Here is a 26,879-nt window from a genome sequence, read left to right as displayed (position 1 = left end):
TATTTAACTTCTTGAATGGTAATTCTAAAGTCTTGAATAAATTCCGCTTTGGCTTGCCATAGTATCGTCAATGGGTTTGAATACGTCAGATAGGCCGCATCCTTGTTTAGAAACAAAGACTCGTCTTCAGGTGGAAGTGTAAGGGAATGCACACTGCAGGGCAGGGTGGCATATCACTTCCTGCTTGAAACGAGGCCAGTTGAAAACGACTCGGATAAAGGCTACTGTATATGATTATATTTTTCTGGCGACAAGCATTACCTGACTAAGCATTATTCCAGGGGAAGTTTGCCTTTTAAACACATCACGACGAAATGAACATCAACAATATACCTATGCAACATTAATCTATATTAAAACAAAACCTGTCGATACATTAATCAAGTGCAACTTGTCAAGACTTCGTTGCTCAATCCTAGTAAGACCCTGGTCTAACGCCGATAACACAGGCAAAGAGAGCATGTCAACATTATTTTGGAGCAAAAAAAACCCCGAGAATGGGGAATTGGCGAGAATGGCATCATGAGTCCGTCTCTTTTAATTCAAAGACCATACCAGAAGATTAAGAATACATTCGGCATCGTCGGTATTTGATACTGATGAACTGTTGATGCCAACTCGGGCGTCTTTCCGGGGGTCGTGTTTTAAGCACATTTTTAAGCGGTTTTTAAGTCTAGATAATGTTGACATGCTCCCGATTAACGCTATCACAACCTTTAGCTAAACACCACATAACTCTAAACTATCATCTCAACTTCGTTAGAATTGGCCAGTTATCAAAACAGATTCAAATAAAGTATGTACATGTAACTCAATAACCTTAACAGGTGATTTCCAAAGGTGATGCAACAAAATTGATCGCATAGTCAAAAACGTATTACATCGTACATCGTGCTCAATCAACACTTGCTGGTGTTGCAACAGAACCATTGCTTTTGTTTACACGTTTCCTTACATTTTCCTAGGTCGGTCAGAATCCCTTAAGCCTATTCTGACCAAGTTGAGAAGGAAATGAATTCGTCAGAAAATCTTGAATAATATAACAATTACTGGAATAATATAATATCTGGACCCTTACATCAACTTTGAACACCCTAATCAACAATTAGATTATCACCATGGAAGTTATACATCTTTAACGACAATGTCTGCTGCGACAATGTATAGTGTTTTCTAACAAGCATATAACGACGCCTACGTTCAAGTTTTGGTGTAGGCCCGATTCTATGGCTGGAGTTATACAGGATCTACGTCATCACTTGTCATGTTTCACTTGCCATGGCTTGAAAACACGACGTGAGGGTGAAAAGTGACATCGTAATTGGTATGTAGCCCGCTCTTTGAAAACGACTTGTTCGTTCTTCATGTCACACATGAAAAGTGAACCATGACGCGTTACATGTGAAAACAACCGTATAAATCAAGTCTGATTTTGTTTCGAGGTTCCTCCGGTAGGAGAGTGCTGAATCTAAATCCTACTGAACTATTGAAACGATCAAAATCCGGTAAAGCATGACCGGATCTACCAGAACACAGGTTTACGTATTGTTGTTTAGATTTCAGACATTCGCAGTATCCCATATGATAGCATAGAGGTATTATTAAGACCTCCATGATGATAGAAACATACTTGTAACTGGGGAATTTTACCATTCTTACTGCGGTGAAAATCCTATAAATGTTAAATATACTATCGAAAAGTCGAAGTAATGCTTATTTATACAAATGACTGTCATCACATTTATGTGGAACAACGAATATTTGCAATAGTTACGTTCTTTATATAAACAGACACATAATCATCACCTTGATTGGAAAAATTCCTTTTTGAGGTATATTTCTAATTACACGTGTACTGATCTAAGTAATATAAAACATCAAATGTTTAACATTATTTACAAAATGGTTATAACAGATGTCGTTAATTTGTTATGTCAACCAAATACGTTATTCTCAACAACACAATACAAAATATGGCAGCATCCGGTTATAGTTCTTCCGCGGATATCAAGAAGCAGCTACTAAACTGGGACGTTATATTGTCTTATGGCACAACTTTTAAACATTATTATCTGATGTTATGGCACGAAAAACCCGGTGTGACAGCGGATATAGTCCCCCTGGAGTCATAGTCCGGTAGCATTGTATTTGACCAATTAAGTAGCATGATCTATTGTACCGCTAACCCTAACCAAAACATTTAGCAATGCGGGCTATTGTTACACGGACTATCAGCCCTAGGACTACTATCCCTTACACACCGGACTGGCCGGGATAGGATTCACGTGGTCTATTGTCACAGTTGCCTGTTTGCTTGTTATTTGTCACGAAGGTGTTCGTTGAGGCCTGATTCACGTGGTCTCTTGTCATGTTTCACTCGAGTGCGCTTCGTGATACTTGAGGTCTATCAAAGCAAAACCTAACATTTTACAGCCGTCCTCCTTTACCTGAATGAAAAGCACTATTTGCTTGAAGGAATTTAATGAAAGGGGAACTGAACATAAGTTAACGCCAATATGTACCATATGTTTGTTAGATATCCTGCTTCCTGCTGACTCGAGAATCTGATGCCTTCATCACCTTTACTTGTGGCAGGTAGACGAGAACGATAGTCATCTACCCGCTGATGCTGTTTCGCTTTAAAAATATACTGAGCGTATTCAAAGACCGTTATTATTTTTATGTTAACAATGTACATTAGTATACTACACCCTTAAAGGGGTACGCCGTTCGTAATGACTGGTGGTCCAGGAAAATAGAAATGCAGTTATACACAATGCCGTAGTGCAGTTGTTATGCATACGAATTTGCTCACACTAGTAGTTGTATAACCCGCCACCAGTGGTTATAGAAAGCCACTGTTGTAGTAAGCTGTCACCTAGGGATTAACAGTATGTATGTAATAAGCTCGCCTATACAGTCACACTCGTTTGCCTATTATAATGTAGTGTACATTATTGTAGTGTAAAGCATGGTAAAAAATAAACAAACCACCGACTCAAATGATTAAACAATTTCCATTAAACATTACCTCACATTAATGATACGGAATACATGTACCATTTACCTGTATATCCCTGAACTAGCATGCTAGCAGTCATGATATGATCATGATAAGGACATCCAGAAGTGACCATCAGCATCATTTCAAGTTGTGTGTACATCTGATTCATATTAGAAAGGACTACCTCTCGGAAAGCAAGCTTTTTCATTCCCTGTTTGTGTGGTGTAGTTGGCTCCAGCCATTAAAAAATTACAAATGTATAGGAAAATGATAGTCTGATGTATACGATGATAGATATTTGTTACTGACATGCACAAAAGTAGGCTGCCTTGAATCTCAGTAGCAGATTTTAATGCCAACTTCTCTGAAGCTTCCTCCGTGCGATGATGATGAACGGATGAAGCTACACTGACCTGACTTCAACCTCTTCTCCGGTAAATACCTGACCACTGAAGAAGGGGCTAAGAAAGACAGCTCTCTGATGAAATGAACAATCTCTTTACCACATGTAAGCTAGAGCAGCACTGATGACAGCCAGAAAGACTAACATGATACTTGGTTTGGTCATTCCGGCAGCTAGTGTGTATTTTTGGCAAGCCGGCGGATTGATCATCTCCAGAATCTTCAGGATGTGCTTTCCGTTGCCTTTGCAGCTTTTCAGAGCTTGCTTCATGCAGGATCTTATTGTGCCATAAGCTCTGGAGGAAACAAAAAGCGAAAATTTGTGATTTGAGTAATATGATTGAGATTCAACGCAGGCGTATTGGCAAACTAAAGAAGAGTCCTCCTAAACAATTGGTGGTAGGAGCGTAGTATGAGCAGCGAAAGCAACTATAGGCCACTTTGGGTAAACATAACTTTCTGCCGCGACTCTTATGATTTTGCTTCAAAAGTGATGTCTTATTACTGGAGTTTCAACAGGATTTAAATTGCGGGTTTGTAATGAGGGCTAGAGATAAAACCGATTTGTTAGTTCAGGCAGATGTTCAGTAGTGTTTATAAAAGCACAATCTAACTTCGAAGTAGTTCAGGATATAGTAAAGTTGCTATAATGCCAGCCAACCTCAACTGACCACATACTTACAAACACTTCTCTGCCATTACCCGCTGCTCGGAGCCCTCTTTATATTTCTTGATCATTTCGACAATTTCTTTACCCTTGTTTTCCATACATGGTTTGAGAATTGGCTCAGCAGATTCCATGCAAGTCTCACCCGCAGGGTCCGTCATCTCTGTAAAACAAATGATTGCCGTTATTTCGCGTTGGACTTAGTTGATGTGCTCAAAGGATTCAGAGTCAAATCAACAAGAGTATCATTTTCATTGTTTTGTGGAAAATAGCAAAAACGTCAAATGGGTTATTTCGGCTCTTTATTGTTTCTTCTATAGAGGCCATCCCATCGCAGTGTCCAACCCTTTATGACAAATTTTGACATTTTGATAGTCTGTAAACCTTGGCCAATCACTCGATTTTATTGCTAAATATACATGTATACCTTATCATTAAAATTCTCCATCTGAATTTCACCAGTTTCTTGAGTATTTGTATACCAGTCTTAGATCGCTGGACCACAGTTTAATAAAGGTAGCCTCTACAAAGTATTGCTCTCTGTTTCTATATGTTGTATTGAGCAGCTCGGTCTCAATGCACTAAATGCATTCATGGCGTGTGCTTTTAAAACTGTTCCCCTTTACACAGGCGTCCTGTGGTATTAATAAACTGGTAGAGCTAATTTAGAGCAGTTCCTATGGAATGAACAAAACTTGGCCATGCTTACCATCAATATTATCACAAATGTATCCCGTCACCTCTTTAAATCCTTCGATGTTCATTAACTGTGTCCAGGAATCGTATGCCTTTTTTGAACACGTGGTCTTTATCTTATTGAATACACAGTCAACTAACAAGGTCAACTTATTATTCCTGAAATAACAAGTTGGGCATGAGTATGTCTTCGATAGTGAATAGCCATTTGCGAAGAAAGATGTTCCCTCAATAAATCGGTCTTTGTGTTTTTTATTAGAGAGTTTGAGATCCGGATCTTATAGAAAAAAGCTCCAATCGTAACCTTGATGCCATTACCCCTTTAATAAATCATTGTCCAGTATGTTTTAGCGGGAATACACAAGCTATCCCCCACTTGGGGACTTCTGGTGCAAAGAGGTCTCTGCATGTCCACTAGGTTTCAGCGGGAATTACTAATAAAATGTCGAGCTTTCCTCCACTTCGGTATTCTGGTGCTAAGAGCTCTCTGCATGTCCACAAGGTTTCAACTCGGAATACGAGAAATTTTCTCCACTCTGGGACTTGTGATATAAAAACTCTCTGCATGAGAAGCTACTTTCTGTCTAACTGGAGTATGGAGATGCAAAATTCTGATGGTAGGCCCAACTTCCATTGGAGATAGCCAACAGCTGAGGGCTTTCGTCCTAGGTTTAACAAATGATTGTTGATGTCATGATGTATCTATGGCCGGGCAAAATCCTATCAAAGCTCATGATGTGTGCATTTAAACAAGATTCTGTGAAGGAGCCACATTTCATAATGTCACTTACTGGCAGAGCTCCTTGAATTCTTTGGTCATGACCTGAAGTAGTGCTGGATTGGCCATGGTGGAAGCAATCTTTGATAAATCAATTCCGGTGTTGGAGAAACATTTCGTCACTTCCGATTGCATGTCTCGACTGCAATCAGCCAGTAAATCACTGAAATTGGCTGCCACATGTCCAAACAAGAGTGCAGCTAAAAAAGAGACACGAAAAAACCGTATTAACAAAGTTAGCTTGTAGTTTTGCCATTATCATATCGATATACTCTGTGTCAACGCTATTTAGCCGATTGAGCTGAGGCGCGTGTGTTACACATTAAAGAGAGTCAGAACGACTTGCGCTGAGTCCAATCTCTTACTACACCCAAGCACCTCGGCATATTGCACAGGTCCTAATCCGGCTAATGAGTACGTCGACACAGTATTTGCGAGTATCGAAAGTAATGAATGAGGTCTACACAGTTGTCTCCTTCCATTTTTGCGGTTGTTTCATATCCCGAGGCACTATCAGGAGCTGGCTTCGGATGATAACCAAGTGGTAATACCTAAAGAAATACACCGAAATATCAGTTTAAGATCACAGACAATACGACTTTACCTAATGTACTGTCACTAGGTTTGATACAACATTGCAGTGGGAAGCTACTGCCGCAGTTTGCGGCCGCTTCCTGAATATTGCAATTTACTCTGCCTGGCCGCGTTTTACGTCTTCGCGCAGGTAGCTTCTGCAAAACAGTAAATGCAGGAAACTCATGCACCCGGTTTCGTTTTTACTGAACCACACAGTGTTAATCAAGCGCAACTCACGTCTTTGTATTGCGTTTCTTTATCACTCAAACAGGTTCTTCGGAATAATTGACAATTTTTCAAAGGACAGGATTGTTTTTCACCATCAAAACCCATCCATTCATTCATAACCAACGACTCTCAATATCGATTTGACAAAGCACTCAGTCTACCATGTCTTCTGGTATATAGACGGATTGCAAGGATGCTCCAGACCCGCGGCTGATGTGTCAAAAATGACAAATGAATTGATTCCCCTATAATTGCATGCGAACCAACTGGTCTCAGCTGACAATGATTCTGACGACTTGATCAAGGGGTCCTACATGCAACCAATTGAGATAGAACTATTATATCTGTCAAAGTGGTGTTATCCCGCCGTGCAAAACTGTGGGCTCAATAAGCTGAACCTTCCGCTGGGGCTAAGCAGTAAGCTAAATTGTGTTAGCGCAGACAGTCTTGGTGTACATAGACGTGCAAATGTATATAATAGCCAGGGCTTGAAGACCATATAGCCTGGTAAATATTCCTGTCTATATTAAAAAAAAGAGATTCCGTTCACCCCAAATCGGGAATTGTGAGGTCAACATGGTCAACGTCGCAACAAACAGACTGCTGGGTTGTGTTCAAGTGAAAGGGACGTCATTGGAAAGCCCATCGCCGTTAGGAATGTGGCTGATGCGTTAAAACAGAAGAGGGAGCCCGACTACTTGTAAACTAAGACCAGGTTAACATGCTACCATGTTACAGTCGGATAAGGCAATCTCAGATTAGAGCATGGACACTAAATTATTATTTGTTTTGGAATTTCGAGACAGTAGTATAATTTTCGGCACGATTTATTTTGAAAGTGATGGGGAAATGAGACTCATTTTCACGAGGTTCTGTATCAATTAACGCAGGCCATGACAGGGGTATGCTGTACCGATGGAGACGGGATTGCTATTGCAAAAGGCCACCGAATCTTTGAATCGATTTGCCAATGTTGTCAATAAAAACAACTGCGATAAAATGCAGTGTTCTCGGACATGAATGTATTAATATATATGTAACAAAACAAGTGATCAATCACTCCAATGTGTCATGGTATTCGGTGACAGGTACACTGGAATAAAGACACCAGGGGACAGTTGATACAACATATGAGATGACACTGAAAAAGGCTACCTCTATCAGGCAGTTCAGGGGTAATAACAAATACTCTACCATACCTGTATATAAAAGAATCTGAAAACTATAAAATTATCAGGCCTGGCCTAAATATTGGACAGCCTCCACCGGATCCTGGGTTACCATGGCAACTACCACTATTGGCTTCTCTTGTACAAGGGTGGATTAAAGAGTGCTATATATAAGGATGAAGGGGTTGACAGTCTCACTGCTTCTACTGGCTGAGGGGTCAATTGAAAACCTCTCGAGTATAGGCTACCAAATGATTTTATATACTCGCTGCGTACCAGTGGATGATGACAGAGACATCATTTTGAAAGTTAGAGGCAGACAGCTGCCATAAAAATGATGACGCGGAAAGCGGGGATGACTGATGTAAACTATAGAAATAATGGAGCAGAAAGTGGGATGACTGATGTAGACTAAAGGAACAATGGAGCAGAAAGCGGGGATGATTGCTGTAGACTATAGAAATAATGGAGCAGGCAGCGGGGATGACTGATGTAGACTATAGGAATACTGGAACAGGAAAGCGGGGATGATTGCTGTAGACTATAGGAATAATGGAGCGGAAAGAGGGTATGATTGCTGTAGACTATAGAAATAATGGAGTGGAAGTGCGGGTTGACTTCACTATTTTGACATTGAGTAAATAAGAAAAAACAAAAATTTTAAAATTCGTTCCAAAGCGGTCAATAAAACCCGAAAAATCTTTACATTTGGCCAATATATTTCAGTATAATAATGAGTACACGATTAGTCATAGTCTGTATTTGAGGCAACAACTGGGAGATTTCACTTCACTGCATCATTGAATTAATGTTGGCTAAGTGGATAAATTAATGCGACGAGTAAAGTATACTGCAAATTCATCGCTAAAAGCAGTAATTTTAAACATTGAGTAGATAAGAAGTCCCTGGTGACAGTTTCAATATTGTGTTATATCATATTTCAATATGCTCCCTCGGGTTACTATCTAATGTTTCCAATAACATGATACAGGCAACTATACAAGCCTTCTCTTGCCTGTGATTAGAAACACATCATCCAGCCTCCCATTGATTGTGTTGGGCTACTAATCAACTTTAACCAATTTTATGCAGAGGCAGATGATGGCGGAAACAATAACCTGGTAACATCAAGGCCGTTATTTCAATTAGACACTTGATGTGTCAAGAATGAGGGGAGACATATACATCTTTCTAGAGTCTCGCATCTGCTGGCCGACTATGGGATTCGAACCAGGGACCTCTTGACCCCTAGTCGATAGTCCAGGTAGCGAGGCCTTGTGCAAGTGCAATGCTAAATATGGGAGAATGAAACTGTTTTTTATCCGATCCATTGGCATCTATCGAGCTGGGATTATGAGGATTGCACGGATAGGATGGTTAGCGCAATTCGTTCACCATGAATGGGATCATTTTGCCATAAATCACACATGATAAACGAGCATATAAGTGAATTACTCCGGCAGGCAACAAGGTATCCACCTGAAGATCAAACATAGTAAACATGTAAGCAAGATCTCCAGGTGAAATGTTTATCTATATTTCACTGACTGGCTGACATAATCCGAACAAGCTGCTCCGAGTTATAGACTAAACTGCTTGAATCGAGGCCTCCAGTGTAAACTGGAAAGTGCAAAGACCTTATCAAGTGCAAGCTTTTACCGGGAGGCTTCTCCTTCTAACAGCCTTACGAGGAGCCATAAACGACGAAGTACAAAGTACGTAAATATTTTTAATCAATGATTGTTTTGGTTGAACATTTTCTGGGTTCCTCTCACAAAAAACCTACTACACGAATGCTTTAAGGAAGTACTAATGAAACGTGAATTCCAGTGCTTAAATGATGATGATGATGATGCTCGTGCTGCATGTCACCAGCAGTGTATAAACTGAAGAGTGGCGCGTTACATGTGAAAACGTAAACTTTATATAATCGCGTCCAGAGGCACGTGGGCGAAACATATATGTTTACCAAAAAGGGGCTATATGTATGTACTTAAAACGGGATACGGCAAGAAATCGGCATACGAATCTAGGCAGGCCTCTTTGTCTTATATGCCTTACTCCACCCTGGTCTTTAGATAGGTACAAGTCGGCTATGTTGTTAGCCGAGTTGCTCGAATGAAAAGCTCTTTGAGAATGTCGTATCATCATTTATAAAGCTCCTGTAAAGAACTTGCCGACGTCTTTTTCCAAGGAAGGGGTTAAACTCGTCAGACTCTGCCGGCTCAACTACACCGTGAATACATTAGCTATATTGATTGATTTTCCTGGCTATGCCAGTCTGCACGGCTGCTGAGCTTCGGTTCTCTCGTGGTTACAGGAAAGAAGCGGGTAGTTTATTTTAGTCATGATAAAAATGAATCTGTATGTAATAATTCCATCGGTCTCATTTCTTGCTGCATGTGCATGTTATTGATTTCTCTAGGACTTTACCGTGGAATGAGAAATGTCAGTCATCGCCAAAGGTTTAGCAGGGAACGAGACATGTTAGTTCGCTAAACAAAACCTTTTACCAAGAAAAACATGAACTATGTGATATTCGTGACTGAAATGGCCTACAAAAATGCGAAATAGAGTGGATTTCTGATAAGTATTAAGAGGGGTCCGTTAAATGTGGTGCTGACTTACAACCATTCTAGTTAGATCTAAACACGACGTATTTGTCCAAGAAAGGCAAAGAAACATATCAAAGTTGTTTATAGATTTAAAAATCTATATTTAATGCTGTTAAACTGTTTTTCCTAACTGTCATGATCGTTAGTCCGAAATATTTAAATCACCCTTTTTTCTCTCAAAAAGAAGCATTGGCAGCTTTGAACCAGAGCGTTAACTAATGAAGAGAACATGCGTGGTGGCCATCTGTCACCTTTAATGCAAGCCCTTTGAGGGAATATTCTACCTCATACTCGTATCAGCAGCAGGAGGCCATATGCATGACAATCACGCCGTTTGATTATACACTATCACTGTACATGGTGCAGTCTTTGCAGAAGTATATCATCACAATTATTTTCACTTGACAAAGAAACACGATCTATTCTATAGTGCATCATGTACGGGTATCAAGCGATACGACATCAATAGATCTCACAATACATCATAGCTAGACACCTTTTGCAGAAATGGGGCGCTGAGTGTCCGAAATAGTGATGTCATAAGGGGAAACTAGGCCTTATGGTGGAGGGACAAAGGAGATAGTCATGGTTGACCAACACACTTGAATGCCTTTGATGACGGACAAGGGGGAAAAGGTAGTTCCAATGCAAGCCACCAATTTCGGGAAGAATGTACAGGGGAGACCGGTGTGCAAGGGATAGTAGTCCTAGGGCTGATAGTCCGTGTAACAATAGCCCGCATTCCTAAATGTTTTGGTTAGGGTTAGCGGTACAATAGATCATGCTGCTTGATTGATCAAATACAATTCTACCGGACTATGACTCCAGGGGGACTATATCCGCTGTCACACCGGGCCCAGTTGGCCTACTTTTCATAATAATGGTCATGTCTCATACAATATTGAAATGGATGAAATCAAATGGCCTCTGCGAGATACCAATGGGTCGTGGCTATAAATAAAACGCACTTTTGGATCCTTGTACCTTGATTTGATTGACCGATTCAACGTTAAAAGGATCGGGTAGATGCATAAAACTTTTGTTAGAAGATGCGTTGTGGATTTCTTCATGAGATAATATAACCGGAAATCACGCCAGGATGGTGATTTTTGAAAAAAACGGTGAACGTGCCCCGGGGTCGGACTAGCCCCGGTCTCCCTACAATCAACGTATCTCATAGTCTCATCCATCTTGACTCTCATGCGTTTGCGTCACCACTATCGCGCTGATTAAGCGATCTTATAACATTGCGGGTCAGGACGAGTCTCATCTGCAACGAAGGAAAACAAAGGCGACACACAAAGCGGTCCTCTGCGGTAACTTCTGGTCCGGTTGTGAGAAAGCATGTATGCTGCCACTGTTGTTACACGTGCATTGATGTAGAGGAAACGACATGTTGTTATGAGCTAAAATGCTTTCTAACAACCTTGCCCTTGTTTTCTCCCGAGTTTCTTTCTCTCCTGCAGATTACACCATACATGACATCACTGCTGATGTAACACATATGTCATGAACATTCCAATGAGGTGCATGCTCATCATGTTGACAAAATAAATAAAGTGCATGGTTCCTCTGGTATGACTGGCTAATCAGTGATCATTAAAAGCTTCGTACATGACAAGACTATACAGCTGTTCATACTACATGTACAGCTGTTCATACTACATGTACAGCTGTTCATACTACATGTACAGCTGTTCATACTACATTTACACACTGATTCAGACTGCAACGAAGATCTCACCAAAACGGAATGTAACCTTTTTTAAACCGCTACACATGTCAATAGTTTAGAATAGTACGCCAAGGGTTCAGCTATACATGTCAATATATGAGTCAGATTGGATGGTAGCACAGTACATTTGGTCAGGTGCATAGCTCGAAGCGTCTACGATTGGGTGCCAAAATGGGTTAAGGAAAAGCACGTACTAATGGCGGACGCCGGTGTGCAAGTCCGTCAATCATGCGCTCACACAAAACTACAGATAGAACACTCAGAATACACACCGCCAGAAAAACGAACCCTAATTAAAGGGAGAAAGTGACATATTTCTGTTACCAATATCTACAGTACAGTTTTTCATAATCTCTTTGACGATGGCACTGAGCTTGCTCATGTTTGCGCCCAAATTCCGACGGAATCCAAGTTGCCAAATAAGGCACTTCCAACGTAAAAGGAACGTCAAGGAATAGTGACACTCCAACGATACCAACGGGAAATATTGACTACTCACTTAAAGCTAGCTGTATAACCCAAAGCGCCTTTACAGCCATGATCGACTTGAAAATGAAACTGGATTAGCTAGAGAGCGAGAACACGTTCGACTATCCAGGAGAGAATGATACAGCAAATGCCTGCTCGAGAGAAATCACGTGATATTGCGTTTATGGCGTGGTCTGTTCAATGGCCGATTCGGTGAAAATGCCCGGCATTGTTAAGGGGAGAGTGAGAAAAAAAATGTCTATCGTCTTGTTAAGATAAACAATGAATATTTGAATATTTGACAAGACATTTCTCATTTATTTGACTGCAAATATTTTAGCTGGATAGCCTACAACTTCTCCAGCATGACAGCACAGTGGACTTAAACACTCATTGACGGCATGGACTTCTAACACGAGAAATAATTCTGCTTCTAATATAGGTCATTGGTTCATGAGACGGATTTTTTGAAACGCATATATCCGGTGATGTAAAATTCTAAAGCATTTTCGGCGAATCCATACCTAGACATTGCTGTTCACGTTCTGATTCTCATAAGACGATAACGCGAACAGCATTCGGCCTGCTTAATCTATGAATCAACAGGTCAATATATACGCATCTCCCGTGTTATATCATATACCAGGAGACGACATCAAAGCTAACACGCTGTGTCGGCAAACGGCACCCAATAAAGCCATTGCCACTTCCATCACGAGCATTAATGCTATAAACCAATCGGTTTAGTTCTAGTCAGAGATTGCCTCCCAACTGCATGGAGAGTCATTTGATGAAATGGCGAAAGACGTCATGATGCTAGTGAAATTGCCGAATCAGCGCTGAGGACCTCCACAGGATTTCCAAGGGAGTGTCCCCAGAATGCCGCCGTTGACTCGCTTTTAAACTACTTCTGAAAGTAAACAATGGCGTACGAGGGATGTAGGATAAAAACCGCTGTCAAATGCGGTTTCTTGTGCATGGTTTTAGTAGCTAGGACCACTAATGGTCCATAGTCTCAAAGACCATTGCGGTTTCATTTGACCAAAAACACTCTGTATTCTCCAGAAAATTTTAGAAATAGCCTAATGCAACCGACCGTTGTATGGGCACTTGTGAAAGATCGCTCTTAGCATATATTGCACAAAAATTAAGCCATCTCGTCCCCTTTGTCCATTGCAGAGTAATTAATGGTATGATGTAAAGACTTTAAAACTTGGGGACAGGATTATTGTTGTTAGACTGGTTGAAGAAGACTCGTCGAGTTTGAGTAGCCCCTATGAGGTCGTGAGGTTGCGGCGTTACTCCTGGTTGTTTTGACAACATGCGTTCTTTTGTTGTTGGTTTGTTACACTTTGAGTCCATTTCACGAGAAAAGGGCACTCCGACTTCGGTGATTTCACAAAGAAAACAAAGCAGTTTAAGAAAGATGTAATATTTCTTGAGAAACTTGGAAATAAAATGTCAGAAGTACCTAAAATAATTCGCTAATTTCGTTCAGGGCCAACCACTCGTTATACAGTTTGTTGTAATATCTATTAGAATTTGATCGTCTCTAGGTACTCATGCTTATGGATACCTCCTGACCTCTCTGAACAGCATCATAAAACATACTACGGAGTAAAAATGTCAACATCCAATAGATGGAATTGCTGCTTCTGTCGACTACTGGTAACGCAGCCGCTGCGTCGAACACCGGTTTCATCTGGTATCGGTTTGGGACTGACGTGATTCAAAGCACGGCTTCACCATTATTAATGATCGTGTTGGAGCTTGACCATGCCTACAAGGAAGTCGTCTGCGACTGGGCCGATCTGCATACCATGGATTGGACGGTTCGTGGAAACGGTGACGATATAAATACATTTGGGATGTCCATAACTATTGTTTACTATTGATCAGTCACGTCATTCTTGACTTCGGGGGCAAAAAAGTATTAGTGTCGGACCGCGACTTTTCCAATATGTCCACTGGGTTGTCATATGAGAATACATGTACAATGAACTATGAGGTAGATGTACTGTTTCAATCGTCGCAAATCTGCCTAAAATGGCAAGTTTTCTCAGGTACCGGTGCGGCAGTGGCGTGTGCCTTTTTCATTGAAACGACCTCGCACGACCGGCACCGGCACATATCGTCGGTGATGATGGAGAGAGCGGTAGCCGGTTCATATTCAGCACGGTTCACTATAAGCAGTTCAATGTGCTTATGACGTGACGAGAGCAAATCTCACGGATGGGGCGGAAATACGCCATATTACTGACATCATCGGCGCCAACAACTATTTCTTTTGACCCTGCCTGAGTCTTTCAAAACAACTTATTGATTGACTCTGACCCTGCTGACCTCGATTTTTAAAAACTTTAAAAAAAGGCCATTCAAACGTTAAATCAACGGCAAAGATAATATTTTATATCACTGAGGTATATGAACACGTTATGTTGAGAAAAATCTGTACAACTATCGAAATATACGATTACTTGGATCTATTTCGGACAATCACTCTGCCACCTGCGCGACCTTGTCACAATTGCGGCGCGCTCGTTTGTATACCGCATATAAGAGGCGAATAAAATCTCCATTTCAGCATGACAGCCTTGACGGTTCAGCGCTAAGAGTGTTTGACTGTGGATCGGCAGGTCACCGGTTCGACTCCCGGTGAATCTGCCGCAGTTTTCTCTTTTTTTTCTTTTTCCTTATCTTGTTATCTAATCATCCACGTACAGATGTCAAAATTTTCATTAGGCCTATTATTAGTACTACCGATCGAGGATGGCTCGAATCGGTAGCTGATATTTTCGAGGCTGCATTGATTCGAGCAGGAAAACTTGCCCTTGTTGTGGACACCTCATTTGTTATGCTTGACGGACAGTGGGCCACATTCTCGAAGATTGTCACTTGTACTCCAAACTACTGACCTAGGATCTCCTGATCAAATCCTCTTGACATACATTAATGATGACCTGTCACTTTCCGTCAACCATTGATCTCAATAAATCAATCTCACTTAGATCAATGCAATTATTCCACAGTTTGATTCTCATTGGTTTTATTTGCGATTTGACTCTGAAAGATTTGAGGGAAGACGCCCGGACGCCCGATCACGCCCGACGCCAAGCCCGGTCCCACCACGCCCGGCCCCACCACGCCGGGGTCTGCATACTACCTTAATCTGCAGACTGGACGTCGGGCGTGATCGGGCGTCCCGGCGTCTTTCATCATAAGCCCCCGAACGCCATGGTTGAGCACTCCATGGATAGGGCATGGCCTATCTGAAATCCAGGTCCTGGCTCCGTTCTCAACACTTTACTGGTAGGCCATGACCTATCTCAGCCCCAGCGGGTCCAGGCCTTCCACATCTTCTATGTACTTGAACACTCTATGGTAGATCATGGCCCATCTGAAACCAAGGTCCAAGTCTCGTTATTAACACTCTACATGTATCGGAAGATCATGGCCCATGTACAACCAATTTCCAGGCTTTCCGCATGTACACCCCTTCCAGTTTATTCTGCTCTGATATGAGAATTTAAAATATCAAAACAAACAACTACAGGCCGCGTTTCCAAAGCAATACATACATTTTTGATGACATCATAATCTAGCTTAGGGTGTTATTGCGAACTGTAACAAAATGGCTGACTTTACGACATTCAAAACAGTTTACGACACCGTCGGAAGCTGGCGGTGCAGACGATTAGCAGACGACAGAACTGATGTGTGCAGAATCTCTGTTCAGCAGACGAGAGACGCTGTGCTCGGTATTACTGAGGAATTCGTTCAGTGGGGATTTACTCGTTCCGGTGTCTTTGGCTCTCGCGTCTTCATCTCATCGGATACTCTCATCAAATTGGGCATCTTCATTTCTACTTTCCAGGATTTAAATAAATTGGTTTCCGATTCATTGGATTAAAAAGAATAACTGGCGAAGATCTACTGATTTCGACGAGAGATACAATCTTACATCAGGTAAGCTGTGTATCACCTTGCAGGTATTCGTTTGGGTCAAACTTGTTTCCCAATGGTATATGGTGATGTTTCAAGGCTGTCCCCAGTGTGGTTGGGCAATGCACCTGAAAATGATATCTGTTGAACTGGTCTCCAAACAATAACGGGCAATATTTTCATCGATATAGTTCGACACTTCTTTGATTATCGCCGGCACCTGAAATGGTGGCACAGGACACAATGTCTTGTCCCGAGTTTTGCCAACGTTTTGTCGCCAACAGCATCGTACAAATATCACATCCACCACCATTCATTCGTGTGCACACTTCTATCAAATAAGGGACATCACTTGATTTATAAGTCCATCGAGTCTCATTGTCGTTAAATCAGATTAATTAGATGATGTGAGACAGTGCATGGTTGTAAAGCAGCGTACTTGGGAGAAGAGTCAAGGGATGCAGAATTGTGTCTCTGATGAACGTTGTTGAAGAATTCATTCATGCATTGACCTGATCAGGTCGAATAGGTCAGCCATGAGTGTAGGTCATGCCGTTGTACCAGTGTCATCCTTGGTACCCTAGTGTGTGGTGACAGATTAAGGTATGATTCTATAAAGACTGATGGATCTTCAATACTTCAGAGATAGAAAGTGCATGGTAGAATTAAATTGCCAAGTGTCACTCTGTCGTAGGATATATTTATACGGCTACACCGGTCTGTTAATGGTAACCGGGGTCAAGATGTTTATTGAGAAAGGTAGAACGTATCAGACCCTCACAAGCCTAGGGAGGGTGTGGGCTGCTTACACCTCGGGTTTCGTCCCATCCACTGACAAGTTCAAATGAAATATATGGGCGTACACGTATCCCAACAACCAAGCCTGTGATATTGAAGAAGAACGCGGCGTTTCATCTCATGGTCATCTTCGCCGACGAACACTTGTGGTAGACACACTCACAAACAATACAGAACCGATTCAACTTTGATATATGCGTGCTACACTCGTGACGTTTGTCTTTATATACACATCGGGAAAAAAAGTTTACCATGTCATTCTTTATGATAGAATTCTATGACAATTCTGATAATATTGGTGTCTGTATAATATTTCATTATTGGTTTTGTCATTGCAGCCAAGTGTTCTGTTTGTTTTGCGAGGGTGGATTGGAAGAGTAATGAACATCAAAATAACTGATATACCACGAGACGGAGGTACATATTGTTTAATGAAGTTTACATTGAAGTGCAGTGCAACGTACGAAGATCTCCCCCGTGATCGAAATTAATTGGTTGAGGGATACATAAAATCTAACTCTCCAGGGAATTGGTAAGCGTGGTACATAGCAAGTTGGTTTTTCTGAAATAAAGGTATCCGGACTGTAATTGCCAGCGAAAGCCCATCCTGGCGTCTCGAAAACACCAACTCCCTGTTTCAGTTCACTTGTCATTAGCGAAACCTTTGTGGTTGAGCCCACAAAATGTACATGACAAACTGTTTGATTTCGACGGGATCAGCACCGTAAATGACGTCTATTTGCCCTGGGTGATTTCGACGGGATTAGCACCGTAAATCACGTCTATTTGCCCTGGCTGATTTCGACGGGATTAGCACCGTAAATCACGTCTATTTGCCCTGGCTGATTTCGACGGGATCAGCACCGTAAATGACGTCTATTTGCCCTGGCTGATTTCGACGGGATTAGCACCGTAAATCACGTCTATTTGCCCTGGCTGATTTCGACGGGTTTAGCACCGTAAATGACGTCTATTTGCCCTGGCTGATTTCGACGGGATTAGCACCGTAAATGACGTCTATTTGCCCTGGCTGATTTCGACGGGATTAGCACCGTAAATGACGTCTATTTGCCCTGGCTGATTTCGACTGGATCAGCACCGTAAATGACGTCTATTTGCCCTGGCTGATTTCGACGGGATTAGCACCGTAAATGACGTCTATTTGCCCTGGCTGATTTCGACGGGATCAGCACCGTAAATGACGTCTATTTGCCCTGGCCGATTTCGACGGGATTAGCACGGTAAATCACGTCTATTTGCCCTGGCTGATTTCGACGGGATTAGCACCGTAAATTACGTCTATTTGCCCTGGCTGATTTAAGCCCTATCGACCCCCATGAAAGATGTTTTAGATTTGCCCTGATGACCTTTTGTTCAGACAATAGAATAAAGAGAATTTAGACCCAGGGCGAGTGGGCATTGTTTATAGACAACAGACCGAGGCCTGAATTCTCACTGCGAGGTGAAGGCAAAAGAAATTAATGGTCTGATTTTAGTGTCGAGCACAGCAGGCATCCTTGATACAACTGCGCATCGGGGCCTCAAGTGCAAACTCGAAGTTGACAAATTCGCAATAACAAACGACCAGTATAACACGTCGAATCATTTCATCGCCCGTAGTCGTCGATCATCTTAGTGTGATAGAATTTTAATTTCCGGGATTGTTGCATTTTAAAAAGTATTGCTTGTGAAGAAGTGAGGAAGAATATAGCGGAATATAGCGGATTCTCTTTGAAATTAAAACCTCTTGGCTAATTTTAGATGAAAAATGTATTTTTTATGTTGATCCTCTTCCGTCTTTTGAATGGAATAGGAGAATCTCGTGACGATTTCTTCCAAGTTCTTTCATTGACAAGCGGGATATTGCCAACATTGAATGAATGGATCATGCTTTCATGGCAGATTTCGCCAAAGTACATTTTATATGGATGCTCAGGGTTATGCTTATTGAGATGATGTTGCAATGGCAATTGTAGAGGAACCATTCAATGATAAATAGAACAGCTTTGCAAAGGTACACAGCTTAGGGGTATAACAGTTATAGAGAAATTTGAAATCCGTAAGAAATCTTAAAACTGAAGTGCAGTGCAGTGTTAGAGAGAAATAGCTAAATTACTGAAAGAGTGAAAGGAATTTGGCGACAGTATACACGTGTTGAGCAACATCTGGTTTGTATGTGTACTGATAGAGGTTTAGATTCTAGCAGCATTTTATGTTTGAATGTTGAAGGAAAAGTATACAATAGGCATTGTAAGCAGTATTTACCTCCGATGTCTTCAACAAATAGATTGATTGAAAACAATCTAATCTTATTTTGCCTTTATTTCTCGTCACTCTGAATCAATACACCATGGAAACAACGCCGTCATCAAACACCACCAGAGCGAAACTTGTTGTTTACTTTCTTTAAATAGAACGATCGCAGGAATCTACCAGTTCAAACAAACCTATCACTAAATCCAAAAGAAACAGGTATTTGTTGAGAAACTGTGGAGGTTTTCATTTGTTGGTGGGCTTATTTGACCTTTGATTTATAAGAAACTGTTGGAATGCACATGTGGGAAATCGACTCTAACACAGCGTCTCTCAAGGTGATTTGCGTTCTAAATGTCTGAAGTGAATTCACCGATGTTTGGAACCCGATCTTGCCTGATCGCTTCAACTGCAATAACGTGGGTTCAGGTAGACCCGGGGTCGTGCTATGCTGATTTCAAATTGATTGATCCCTATTGCTACACTCCACTAGCTTATTTTGAAAGCGATCGGTTATCATTTCGGATGCTGTAAACATAGTGTTCATCATCGTACCTGATGTTGCTGGGCAATCCTATGCGGTTTTTGCCTCTTCATGTAACTACCAAAGATAAAATTGTAAATGCCTTGGTATTTGTGTGTGTCGGTTTGTAAGTTTCGTACGGTCAGTGGCCTCAAGCCTCGCTACACCAGCAAACTTCTCTAAACATTTGTTTACAAACATCACCATACACATTTTGCTTCTGTTTGGGTTGAACGTCCACAATATGAAAGAGTACTAACATTGCCAGGCAAATGATTGGCCATTTGGTCCGGCTAGCGAATCACATGATCGCTTTATCCAAAATGGTTGTCATATCCAAAATGGCCGCTAAATCAATCAAAATGAGTAAATAAAGCTTCGGCATCTCTGATGCTGAACAACAGTCATATCATTTCATTCTCCTTCATAATACCGTCGTACGTAATGAAGATTCCATCTTATGTTCTTTTTGCTGCCCGAAGATCTTTGATTCTAGGACAATCAACTTACTGAACATACTATTTCCTGTTTGTTAGTTAATACTATCTTACATTGAACTATTTTGCTGTCAGAATGTCTAAACGAGGAGCCATCGATGTTGGAAGCGTTACATTCAGTTGTAGTGAAGATGGTATTGATGGCGATCTATACCGTACTCATCAGCTGGACAGGTGTTAGATCCTGCTGAATAAGTCATTTTTATGCTCATGGCGTCTGCGACTGTTGAGAGAAAGAACTGAGATAGATCCAGTTAAACATGAGCTTTTCTCTACAATGAAGACATCAGAATGGGAAAGCACCTGCGACATGCTAACAGTAAATATTGATCCGATGTCTGCATTATCATTGCCATTATCTTCATCTGAGCCTGCTCTGATACCACTGAACACACAGTCATTTTCGAAAAGCGAGATGGTAGCTGTTATATACCGTAATACTGGGAAAAAGCACCCTTTCTGGTTAGCAAATGACGTTTAGTTGCAGAGCTGATCTCTTGATTACAAACACGCGTGCTAAACGAGACCTTCCCAAATCCCAACATGAAAATGAAGACATCTTTATCCCGTCTCTGCTTTGATTGACATAAACCAATTCCATCATGGTTTTTGTGCTTTAAATATGATTGTGTATTCTCATTCAGAAGAATGTATTTTCAGACAGACGGATCTAACCAAAGCGATTTGCAGCGGTTGGTATATTGAGACTCAAGGGCTGGCTCAATAGGATAGGCTTATTTGCTTTTTTTAGACATATCTTTTCATCATTATTTGCTTATTTAGACATATCTTCTCATCTGGCCTGATTACATGTAAAAATACATTTGGCAGTTATTCACAGGCTAAGTCTCCATCAATCTAAGTCAAGGATTAATCATCCATAATTCCACCATGGGCCATCCATGGATCTATGATGGAGAACCTTTATCATAGATCGATGGATGAACACACAAGGTCGTATCTACCATGGGTCCTTGGATGGATCGTTGATGGAATGTGTAATAGAATTTATGACCGGTCATCAAAGAATTTATAGGACAATAAGTGATGAACTATTCATATTTTCCAGAAATCTGAGGACTGTTACTCATTTGGGTCTGTACTTTGCTGCTTATGTGCACGTAAATATCACCCATCGACATTGGATTGTTGATGAATCTTCATCTAGTGACCTACCATGGGCCATCATAGAACCTATTATGGCTTATTATAGAAACTAGTATAAAACATGGCTTGGGAAAATCATCATAAATCCATCCATGAGGCCATCATTGATTCTGTGATGGAAACCTTGGCTTCAGTATCCCTTTAAAATGGCCAATACACTTTCTTTGATAGACAACACTTACATTCCACGAGCAGTAAAACATCCCTGCTCCACTAAAAATAAACGAAGTTAAGCATCACTTGTATCACAAAAACTTCAAGCCTTTATCGAGAAAAGTGCCTCGTTTCAAAGCCGATTTTTATTGAAATGAAATGTTTGCTGTGATTGTTTTCCTATAATCCAATAAATATAACATCAGGGGACGCTTATTATGAATTGATCTTAAGCATGTTAAAGTTTTCCTATAACAGCTTTTGACATCCGGGCTTAGATTTCAAGCTTCTTTCCCTATTCTTCGACTTTTTCATCTTGTCGTTCTGCTGCGTTCCTCATGTCATCGTTGTTTTTATATATCGAAGTAATAAGCATTGAGACCGTCTCATCCTCTTAGTCTTCAGGCGACTACCTTTTCTCCTTGTCATGCCATGTATACTGATCTGAAACGTCATTGTTAGTCTTCTTAGATATCAAAGGGACACCATCCAAGCTAAGCTTCTTCTACATTGGTATGCCCCAACCACGCTTTTTACATCCCAGCCGATAACGCATCGGCAAGCGCTTTTATCATGATTGTGCCTCCTTCTTACAGTTTGTGCAGACTCCGTCTACCATATTTGGAATTCTAAAATCGTATTCAAACATGCTAGTACATGTATTCGGAAATCCATTTCGTCCACTTCATACTCCTCCATTTTCTATCAATCCCTACATATGGACTGACATGTGGGCGAGTAAGATTAAAGTGGTATTACTTTTGACTGCTAGATTTTTGTTCGTAACGAGCACGTCTTATCTATTACTTACAGCGTCTAATTCAATATCTGAAGTTCACCCAGTACATTTTAAAAACAGTTTCCATGATATTGGCACGCATTTCTATCATGTGGGTGGCAGATCTAAAACCCATTAGTATCGAAGTATCATATTTTCTCAAGGCTGACTTGTACTGCAGCCTCTGCTTGAATTTTTATTGCGCGATTAATTTTCTCTAGTATCTGTTAGCTCGGCGTAGACAGACATAGCCGTTAGCCTAATGCGACTGATGGGATGACTGCTATTTTGCTCTCAGTCTCACTTGAGAAGCACATCCTCAGACTGGCCACCGTGAAAGCAATATACGAATAGCCGAATTCGTCAGGGGTTACGAGTCAAAGCATGATTCCATTCATCATCAGGAGCAGCCACACGCCCCATGGCCATGGCTTCGGGTCCGTGGTGACCATACGGAGTATAGAAGAATTTACAAGTTAAGTCGATTTATGTATTATATATCTGAATCTGTCGAATCCAGCAGAGTGGCTATGTTGGAGTAAACACGTACTGTTTCATCTTGCTAGTGGTATGATTGCGAAGGGGAAATGCTGGATCGGTCTTCGATACCTGACAGTATCGATGTACACCCTAATCTGGTGGTATCTACACCGCACAGGAGCCATCTCATAAAGGTGACACGTTGATCTACCGCTTCCGGGCGTGGTGAGGGATGGGATACACTGCATTAGTATTGTTCGTGTGGTGAGAGGAAGGTGGAAGGTCTTGAAGCATTATATCTTAAACAATGGTGATGTACGTCATCATCCTGACCTATAGAATTGTTCGTTAAAAAAGTAAACATATTAGTAGCATCACGGATTTGGCATAGGGAGTGGAGGACAGGTCGGAGGCGGGCCAGATTATGTGAAGTTGAAGATGGAAAGAAAAATATGTCGGATACTTTGATTGCTTGTTCCCTTCAACCTCATGAATATTCAGATGGCGGTGTCGGCTCATTGACCAATCAGTTCAGGCATTCGCAGCCAGGGCACAATTGTACATATACCTCAGATCACGCATTATAGGGAGCGAAGAAAGAAATCTTGCTACAGTCTCATCCCTCGTATGACAGACCCGAACCCTCTCACTGATTTATTCTTCTTCTCCCTCCAAGCGCAGAAACTGGTGTTATGGGAACAAGACTGTCTAATAAACTGACCAGTTTTGTGCCACCATCGTCCGTCCCTTGTCATTGTTATAACCGTCCCCGCCGAATGCCAAAGCGACTGGTAAATAGCATTATCACAACGATCGACATTACAGCTACTGGCAGCTTGTGGCCTACAGAATCACCTGCTCCCGGAGATAATGTTTCCGGGGGTAGACCGTTTGACATTTCTGTCTTCGAGGACTGTAATTTCCATTGATATGTTTATTTCTATCACATACCAAGATGGTAGTGTGTCGATGTTTGCTCACTGCTTCTAGCGAATCCGCACCTGGCAACCATTTCACCAGTTTGAACCTTCTCACTCGACCATTCCCTGATCAATACAATTAACCCACAATGTACTTAGCCTACTGGGTAATTCTAATTGTCTATTGGGATGTTACATAGTTACAGGTGCCAGATTTTATCTAAATACACATTCATTGCGAGGTTGTTGAAGATGTTGCTCCAGGTAAAGCACCTTCTAATGGACCATTAGGTTCGTTCTGTTTGGAAATCCGGTTTTCACACGGCAGATGACGAGGCACTGTCCATTTGATTACATCAAGCAGTGACCGAATAAAACTGATTCAGCTCAGAATGGCCACCATTATTGTCCTTGTTGGCTCATATACAACTGTTAATAATGATTTATTGACATCTCAGGAAAATTATGCATGGCGAGTCTTGAACATTGTTCAAGGTGGAGGCTGTTAAAGTAGGCTAATTATTCTCGATACGGGAAATTCCTTAGACAAGGGTCCCCAGGTATATATTTCATGTATGTACGTGTATTATATAATATTCATTTGCAAATATCTCTATCCAAATGAGACCAGGCTGACTGCATCTGTGAATGACTGCCGAACAAAAATGCTACATCTGTCCAGCAAAAGCACATCTATTTCGAGCATATCACTATCACCAAGGAGTGTATCACCATCCCCCCACCAATGACCGTCAATGCTCCTCAAATCAATTCCCAGTGGATGGTCTCAGCTGAGAGTCGTCGATACGGTGACCAGCCAATGAGTGGAGACATGTCTCCATAGGTAACCCACACGCCGCGAGATAGCGAGGTGCCTAATGAAGAGTTAGTTTAGCATATTGACCGGCTACCGGCTCAGGTCAGCAATATCAGCGTATTGGTGATCAACTGGCTGTTTCAGGTTTCTCATGGCCCTCCTCATGATCGGTAACAGTATTTCCGCCCTCGTATCCCTATTGGATTACAGGTATTGTCGCTGCAGTCTGCCGTCACGATAAACAGAAATCGAACTTTAGCGGTGGTCATCGCAGGTGCCTACGACCAGAATCAGTGATCGCACCAAGATACAGGGATCATTCAAAGTAACCCAGCGATTGCCGATTTTACCTGCATTCGGGAGATCATTTTGCCGCACACAGGCTGCCAGTTTTGCCCTGGTGAGGTTCTTGAGGCCTTCCAACCTGCACTTACTTAATACAGAGCTGTTTGTGGGCATCAATTGCTAAGCATTCTGATGAAATAACTCACTCTGATACTATACATGTAGAATAAGTACCAGTATTGACTGACGTAAGTTTAAACTGTTTATCACTGCAAATTTCGTTTTAAAGGCAATACTTACCAAACAGTTTTGATTCTAACCTGCAACGATGAATCTACCAAGCAGTGACAATTTGTTTACCAGAATGATACTGCAAGACTTCATCGATATAAAAACAGCCATCAGCATGTTTTCAGCCGTCGAGTTTTATCAGAAGGATAACGTTTTCCTAATCAAACACGTTGCTTCTGAATTGAGCCACCGGCTCTCTGTGATATGTTGGAGAGGGTTTGTTTGATCTCGGAGTTACAAGCCTCGGGGCTAATCGCTAACATGTCCGCCCGTCTGGAGGAAGCCGGTCATGAACGAGTTAGAATCGTGCGTTTCAATGGTTTTGTGTATCAATTTGGATTGAACATGCGGAATTCACTGGTCGCCCACTGTCTGCTCTCTTAAAAATAAAGGTTTTTCAGCTTTTGGAAGCCTCTATAAAGTTTTTTTTGCGATTTGACTTCGTTGAAAAACATCTGTGATGTACGTATTCGTTTTAAGCGATGAACCATAGGAATTTCTGAATATGCTTCTCTGCAAGGCCAACTCAGAGTCATTTATTGAATTTGGATTAGGAATTTGAAAGGGTCAGCAGAATGCGAAGATAGGATATAAAGCTGACTAATATCCAAACGACAACTGGTTACATCATAGAGCTGGACAGGGTAGATGATTCTGAATCGGCATTGAACATCATTTTACGAAATACGATTTTTGGAATCTCGACGTTGAAATAGAGGGCAACACATGTGTAAATGTTAAGCTACATTAGCGAGTTTCAGCAAAGAAACAGATCTCTCCCGTATGACTTATCCGTATCGATTTTACGTATGATGTAACGTAATTTGTGTAGCGGTCATACGTAAAACCGATACGGATACGTCATACGAGCGAGAAATTCACCCCTGCTGAAAGTCCCTATTGTAACACCTGAAATACGTGCGGCGCCAATATGAATTGGGAATATATGCATTCAGGCCTTGAGTTTCAAATCTCATCTTTTAACAAGCGACAGCCAATGTTACATAGTGACATTTAAAGACGTGTGAAATACACGACGACAAATGCTGCCGTGCGAACTGGATTTATACATCGAATCATTAACATTTTTAGAAATCTCAGTATATTCGAATGAATTATTCAACCGTTCCCACGCAGCAATGATTTTCATGTCATGGCCTACTCAAGATGCATTGCAATATGTAGAGGTGCATGCACGGCTAAACAACGTATTATTACATGGAGTACTTGTTATAAAGCTACAATAGAGATTAAAATGCAACTATCCTGACTCTTGACGACTCTGATCATAAAGTGGAGCAGACTTCCCACTGAAAGTGAATTTATTATTAAAAACACATTTGACTCCCATTAAATTCTATCGATTACTCATTTTATCCCTCCATGGAGTAAATAATAGATGACAGGCTTAAAGCTTTTAAAAGAGGTTTATTCCGACTGTTTTTATTGCCTGTTAGCTTTCCTGCATCATTTTTCTGTATTGACAATCCTTGGCTTTCAGAGGATGTTAACAGTTTCTTTTTTGCAACTCATGCGTTTTTCTCAATGAAAGAAACGACAATCGTCTTTTCGCAATCGAGGCAAATTCTTCACCAGTTCGACGTTAGTTGCCGCCCATAAATCCGCCATTATATAGA

General features: G+C 41.3%; 2 protein-coding genes across 4 annotated transcripts in view; one reads left to right on the top strand and one right to left on the bottom strand.

The window, feature by feature from the left end:
• Positions 1-333: 333 nt before the first annotated feature.
• On the bottom strand, positions 334-12,519 carry LOC135496162 (uncharacterized). The gene is made up of 5 exons (XM_064785315.1): positions 12,370-12,519; positions 5,561-5,747; positions 4,783-4,928; positions 4,089-4,236; positions 334-3,702 (listed from the first exon to the last, which is right to left on the bottom strand). Exons 1-5 carry the CDS (start codon positions 12,407-12,409, stop codon positions 3,504-3,506), a joined length of 720 nt encoding a protein of 239 aa, XP_064641385.1. The 5' UTR covers positions 12,410-12,519; the 3' UTR covers positions 334-3,503.
• Positions 12,520-16,098: 3,579 nt separating this feature from the next.
• The window catches only part of LOC135496212 (uncharacterized), an 82,588-nt gene continuing 71,807 nt past the window's right edge, over positions 16,099-26,879 (top strand). For all 3 annotated transcript variants that reach the window (XM_064785396.1, XM_064785395.1, XM_064785394.1), the window contains exon 1: positions 16,099-16,304. The gene's annotated coding sequence lies outside the window, so the exon portion shown is untranslated. The remainder of the gene's footprint in view (positions 16,305-26,879) is intronic.

Source organism: Lineus longissimus, chromosome 11 (assembly GCF_910592395.1).
Source record: "Lineus longissimus chromosome 11, tnLinLong1.2, whole genome shotgun sequence".
Lineage (NCBI taxonomy): Eukaryota > Metazoa > Nemertea > Pilidiophora > Heteronemertea > Lineidae > Lineus > Lineus longissimus.
Note: the sequence above shows the minus strand (reverse complement) of the source record. Positions and strands in the feature narration are given on the sequence as shown.